The sequence below is a fragment of the Portunus trituberculatus genome, chromosome 25 (assembly GCF_017591435.1).
Source record: "Portunus trituberculatus isolate SZX2019 chromosome 25, ASM1759143v1, whole genome shotgun sequence".
Classification (NCBI taxonomy): domain Eukaryota; kingdom Metazoa; phylum Arthropoda; class Malacostraca; order Decapoda; family Portunidae; genus Portunus; species Portunus trituberculatus.
In genome coordinates, this window is record NC_059279.1 from 10,990,765 (window position 1) to 10,997,293 (window position 6,529).

Consider the following 6,529-nt stretch of genomic DNA (forward strand, 5'->3'; position numbering starts at 1 on the left):
ACACTTAGCATCCTTAATCAAGTTTTCTGTCGGGCGCTTGCAACAACAACAAGAAAATAACATGAGGAGAATGTGGACAGGTGAGGTGGCCTTTGATAAGCACGTCAGCTTGAGACCTTTAAAACTTCTGGAGGAGGGAGGAGCAGGAGCAGGAGAAGGAGGAAGAGGAGGAGCAAGAGAAGTGCATTTGGTGCTTCGGTGAATGTCAAATGGTCCTGAGACTCTATAGGCGCCCTTTAGACATGAAGCTGTAAGAACCAAACCTTCAGAGGCAACGCAACGGTAACGTTATCACGGGATACTTGTGAGGAAAGACCATCAATTACATGGGTGCCTTTAACATCAAGTAGGAAGGAGAGTAACACAGGTTCTCCATAGATTACTGCAGCCTAAAGAACGTTATCAATCGTGATATATAACGAAGAGCTACCCTAAAAGAACTGTACATAACGTTGTACACTTAATGATCATGGTTTCATGAAGAACATCATAGAAACTTGCAACGCCATCATGTATTGACATTAGCGCGGTAGAAAGCCTTAGCTGAACAGCTGGACTGGTTTGCTTAGTTCACTTACAGCGGCATAGCCTATATCTTAGTCTTTATTCTTTTTAAGCCATTACCTTCATTTTCTCGTGGAAATCGTGAGGTAGTAAATATATTGACCAACATTTGACATGGTTGCAAGCGAGAATGACGCGACACACGTCTGTTGAAGGCCGCCACTCCATGTCATGTCAAGTGATTGTATTGAAAGATGCGATAGCGTGCCTGTCTCTACCTCATGCCTGAATTTGTAACCCCTGCCCTTATAAGCCACACGAGTCACCGACGTCATATTGTATTGGTATTGTCAGGCAAAATGTTGATAATAAATGTAGTTTGTAGGGCAAGTCGCTCCGCCCGACACTAAACCTGGCAGCTGTTAGTATGTTTTCGTCTCCTTTCTCCTCGCCACGACGACAAAAGCAGCCTATGGACCTCCCAGAAGGAAGCTTTGTACCACCGGGAGGAGAAAGGAAAATGTTATGAAAGATCATCCGTGTCAGTCACTGGCTGGGGCGCTGCACTCGACCTTACGGTACTCCAGGGAAGCCCGAGGAGCCATAGCATGCTATAGATTGTAAACAGACCCCCACCTACCTGGAGCCGCCGCCAGGAGTGACGCAGCCACACCAAAGAGCCACATCTTCTACACTGAGAACAAAAACCGCTCGGGGCTCCCTCTCTCCTGCCTGTCTGTGTCGGTGCAGCGAGAGCGGCGGGACTATTATTCTCCCTTCGTCCCGCGTGGTGACTAGTCTTCTCCCTCCGTCGAAACGGCACTCGCGTTTTTCTGTATTATTATTTTTTTTAGAATATATTTTTTTTCACCTGACTGTCTCAATCGTCGTGTGTGTGTGTGTGTGTGTGTGTGTGTGTGTGTGCGCACGCACGCGTGTTGTGTATGCGTGTGTGAGCGCGCGCACGGACGGATGGGCGTGCTGGGTAAAGAGAAAGTGAGGTGCGGTTTGGAGCTTTGAGAAGGTAACAGGGGACGAGGAGGGAGGAGGAGGGTGTTGTAGGTGACAGCGCCTGTGGTTGCGGCTGTAGTTCGGAACTTTAGAGATGGTGGTAACAATAGTAGTAGTGATGGTGGTGGCAGTTGTGTAGGCGAAAGTAGTAGAAATGGCAGAGGCGATTATAGTTGATGAGGAGACACATCATATCAGTGTGTTGGAATAGGTTATGATGAATATGAGAAATAATGTTGACTGGCGGGACTTTTAGCCAGTGAAACGTATTGTGATAAGGCGGAACACCTTGTCACAACACAGCGTAGATGGAAGTTAAAAAGATGTATTATTATTATTATTATTATTATTATTATTATTATTATTATTATTATTATTATTATTATTTAGTAGTAGTAGTAGTAGTAGTAGTAGTAGTAGTAGTGGTAGTAGTAGTAGTAGTAGTAGTAGTAGTAGTAGTAGTAGTAGAACTAGAAATGGCAGTAGTAGTTTCACCAGTGGCAATAACGGTTTGGTGATGGTTGTTGCGGTAGAGTGTAGTTGCAGTGTTGGTAAATTTTGTATTTGCAATAGTAAATAATAATGTACATTCAGTGATGATATGGAAATAGGTTAGCGCTGTTGGGCGTGGTGGTGGTGATGGTGTTGGCGTTGAGGTTGGAATGAGGGGGGAGGGGTAGGATGGCGAGTGAGAGGATAAGAGAGGAGTTGAGAGGGGAAGGGCGAGGGGACCATAACCGTGTCCCTCAACGTGTGTGTGTGTCAAACTTGACCATTCCCTGACCTGGCCTCGCTAAAGGTGACCAGGATGACCCGCCGAACAGGTTTGGGACACTTTCACTGCCTCCGAGCATTCCCCGTCGCCACCGCCGCCCCGCCACGCGTGGTTGCCAACACTCGTCTTCGTGTTTGTCGTCAGCTTTTGTGACTTACCTGATGCATGGACACAACAACTTGCTTTTTTTTCTTTTCTTTTTTTCTTTTCTTTCTGTTTGATATTTGGATAGGTGTTCGCAATGTGCCCTTTCTAAGACTCGCGAGTTTCTTTTGATTATCTGATATTTAGTTCGCCCTTGAAAATTATTGATGTAATAATATTGATTGTGAATGTTTCTACCTATAATGTTTTATGTTTTAATTATTAACGCATAATGTGATCTATATAATCTAGCCTGATTCAGTCTGATGTATTTGTTCATCCCTCAGACCTAAATAATACCACGTAGCAACGTCTGCTTAATGAAATACTAATCACTCCAGAAGATGAAGTATGAGAAAGGACAACTCTTTCCCTGCCCCTCCCTCCCATAAAACGGACATCATTAGTGGACAGAGATGCATAAAAATGGTATAAAGTAGAAAATAGAGGGAACAAGTGTGTCTTTTATTGACTATTAATGAAGTGAACTCTTTCCTTCAGTAATCATGGAAATGGCACTGCCTGGAAAAAAAATATCAGGATAAATAGGTAACGAAAGGAAATGTCAGACATCGCTGCCTTTACCGAGGAACAAGGGAGACTTATTTATTATTGACTGAGCGTGGTTTTGCAGGCATCACTTGCTCGGCAGGTTTGGGTCAGGCTTAGATCAATTTCGTTTTCGTTGGCAAAATGGCACATGAATATTGCAGAACAGTTGTGTATATCTCCATTCGTTAGGATTGAAAAAGTAGGAACACGTAGGAAAGAATAAATAAATAAATAAATAAATAAAAACTCATAGTGTCTCACATGTGATTGATTTAGATGATATTTGCTGAGTTGCGGTGTACATTCGCTTGTGCAAACTTTTAAAGTGAATAGTAGTTTTAGTCACTAACGAACGATATGTCAAAATGCTCAACGATCTGATGAAGTCGAATTTCGTATCAAATTAGCTGCTATGTTTTATGAACCACCTGCGTATTGATAAACACAATGTCAGGACTCTACCGAATGGAGTTGTGGAGTGTTTACTTGCTTTCTTCAGATATGCAAAAAAAGCAGCTGCTGTATTTAGCTCGCCAGACACGTGATCTGCATTTGCTGCCCTTTTGTTCTATATTTTTCGTTGCTTATCTCAAGGTTTGTGTTGACTTTCCTTACTATGTTAAAAATAACGCTGCTAATTTTCTTGCTGCTGCCTAACATTTGTACTCACCAACATTCTGCCAAACAATAGCGAATTACTGAGTTCTGAATTCTTCAGCCAATAGTGTTTAAGGATGATTTTTTTTCACTACTTCTCATTTTTTTTCAGCGATGTGATAGTGAAATCGTTCAGTTTTATAATATAGATGATGTTTTTGTAAGAAACTGAGGAATGCAACAGAAGAAGAAGACGTTTAGGTTTCATTAATTCGAAGAAACGAAGAAAAAAGTCAACACGCACCTTGAGTTAAAGCAAAACATATGATAAAGGACTCAGTGAATGCAAAATATCAACTTGCGTGACACATTGCTGTGCTAAACACAACCATTGCCTTCTTATCCATGTACAGAAGGCAGACAAATTCAAATTCATGCTGAGATTCCATTTACAAGGGAATGAACAAGTGAGTGCAGCGGAAGCACATAATTATATAACGTTACAACCAGTACTCAGACAGAAGAGAAAGATAATTAAAATCCTACAATAGATAAAAAAAAAAAAAAAAAAATTCAGTTGAAATGTATATAAAGACTTCAGGACAAGAACATTACAAAACGAATCGCACAAAAGATATTAGTAATAAACAGTGTTAGTAAGAGGCTTACGATAGTAAAATATAATGGTGGCAGGGAAAAGTGCTTGGAATATTCATGTCTACGTGATAAAAAAATATTGCTACTGCTAATTGGGCAAATTAATTGTTCCAGATCGTCAAGTACAATGACCATTTCATATAATCTAATTGAATTTTGCTTCTACAGCGAAATATTAAACTGTTTCCGTAAAATGGAGTCTATGATACTTCTCCATTCAGGTCTTGAAAGTTTGAACTGTTATTCTGTCGACTACTATGGAGAGTAAATGATTAGATGATTAACGACCTGGTGTAACAAGATGGAGGAGGAGGAGGAAGATGATGAAGAGAGGTATTCATTGTGGCGTTAAAGAGAAAATACATACATATTTTTTTCCTTTTATGTTTTCTTTCTTTTTCTTACATGCAAGTTGTGTTGTCTGATCTTGTTTCGATTATCTGTTAACGGTCTTTTTTTCATGACCAAGGAGAAAGTTCGTCTCAGTTGTGTTTATACAAGAGTCCCTTCTTGCGGTCGGGAGGGTCTTCATTCTTACTGGCTTTGCATTTTTTTTTTTTTTAACGAGTGGCAAGAATGTAGGTGTTATACTCTTAGTCCATTGCACTGATTGGGAAAAGTGATTATTCAGAGTTTCAGAATGTTTTCATTCTTTTCTTTATTTATCATCGTCATCATCATCATCATCATCATCATCTTCTTCTTCTTCTTCTTCTTCATCATCATCATCATCATCGTAATCATCATCATCATCGTTGTCTTCTTCTTCTTCTTCTTCTTCTTCTTCTTCTTCTTCTTCTTCTTCTTCTTCTTCTTCTTCTTCTTCTTCTTCTTCTTCTTCTTCTTCTTCTTCTTCTTCTTCTGCTGCTGCTGCTGCTGCTGCTGCTGGTGTTACGTGATGGTGGTGAGTGACAGCCTTGGTGACAGGTGTATTGTGGGAGTTTTACTTGGAAATGGGTGATTGACAGAAGTGTTGTGGAGAAGGTAATTAATGTGGATGGTTTACAGATATGGGGTGTTGCTCAGTAGGGGGTGAGTAACAGAGGTGGTAGGGGTGAGTGGAAGGTGTGTCATGGGTGTGTTATTTGATAGGGGTGGTAGGCAGGTTTACTACTTGATTGTCTTCAGTGGTGTTGTGTGAGGCTTTGGTGTTTAGGTTGAGTAGCACTGTGTTGCATCATGGCTGGGGTGTTGGCAGGGTGACCTTGATAATTCAGGGAAAGGCGCTGCTGGTGGATACCTTCATCATATACGTGGATTGAACATTTTCTTCCCGTTTTCTTCTTTGTTTTTTCCGTCTTTCTCTTTTTCTACCCATGATTTTCTTCTCCTTTCGCATTTTCGTATTCATTTTTCAGTCCTTTTTACTTCTTTCTTTCCTTTTCATTATGTTTTCTTACCTAACCTGTTCTTCCTATCCTAAGTTTTCCCTCCCTTTCCTTCTCTCTCTCTCTCTCTCTCTCTCTCTCTCTCTCTCTCTCTCTCTCTCTCTCTCTCTCTCTCTCTCTCTCTCTCTCTCTCTCACTTAACCCTTCCCTGTCTTTTCTTTCTTTTCATTTCTTTCTCATTATCTTTCCTCACTTAACCCTTCCTTTCCTTCCCTCTTATTTCCTCCCTTCCTGTTGAGTCGTCCCTTCTTTCCAATCTTCCATCATCTCGTCGTACTTGATAAGCCCTCCATTCCTATACCCATATTTTCCTTCCCTTGCCCTTCATCTCTTGCAGTTTATTTTCCTCATACCAATTTTTCTATCATAAAATCCATCCTTCCAATAGATATAAGTAATTCTTACCTCTCTTCCTTCCCATGTCTCGAAATTATAATTCTAGTTGGTTGACTCTGTGTTATGAGCTGGCATTGCACTTGTCTTCCTATGTGACTTTTGTTCAAGCGTACAATGAAAAGTAAAACCTCCCAAGGTCGTCTGTAGTCTTACCTGGAACGCTACCTGGGAAATACCTGGGTTGTTTGTTAATCGGTAGAGAAGCAAGAGTCAAGACTGGGATGATGAAAGGAAGATGACGAGGGAAATTGGAATTTCCTTGGAGAGACACAGTAAGTAGCGGCATAGAGTGACTGTCTGGAGCAAGGACTGTTGCATAGGACTGCTGCATTTTGTTGTATTATATTACAAATAAATGTATGCTATGAATTGAGTATAGTAAGAACAGTGTACTGAATATATGGATCAAGAGTGTGTGAATGATTTTATAGTGTGGGTGGGTGTTAGTAAGGACGTTATGTGTAATGAATGAATTTCTACATAATATGGAAGAAAGAACATGTGT

General features: G+C 40.7%; 1 protein-coding gene across 1 annotated transcript in view; it reads right to left on the reverse strand.

Moving 5' to 3' along the window:
• Positions 1-1,302, reverse strand: part of LOC123508797 — a 13,977-nt gene extending 12,675 nt beyond the window's left edge. The window contains exon 1 of the mRNA XM_045262712.1: positions 1,145-1,302. Coding sequence (XP_045118647.1) covers positions 1,145-1,190 — 46 coding nt within the window. The 5' untranslated portion in view covers positions 1,191-1,302. The remainder of the gene's footprint in view (positions 1-1,144) is intronic.
• Positions 1,303-6,529: the final 5,227 nt, after the last annotated feature.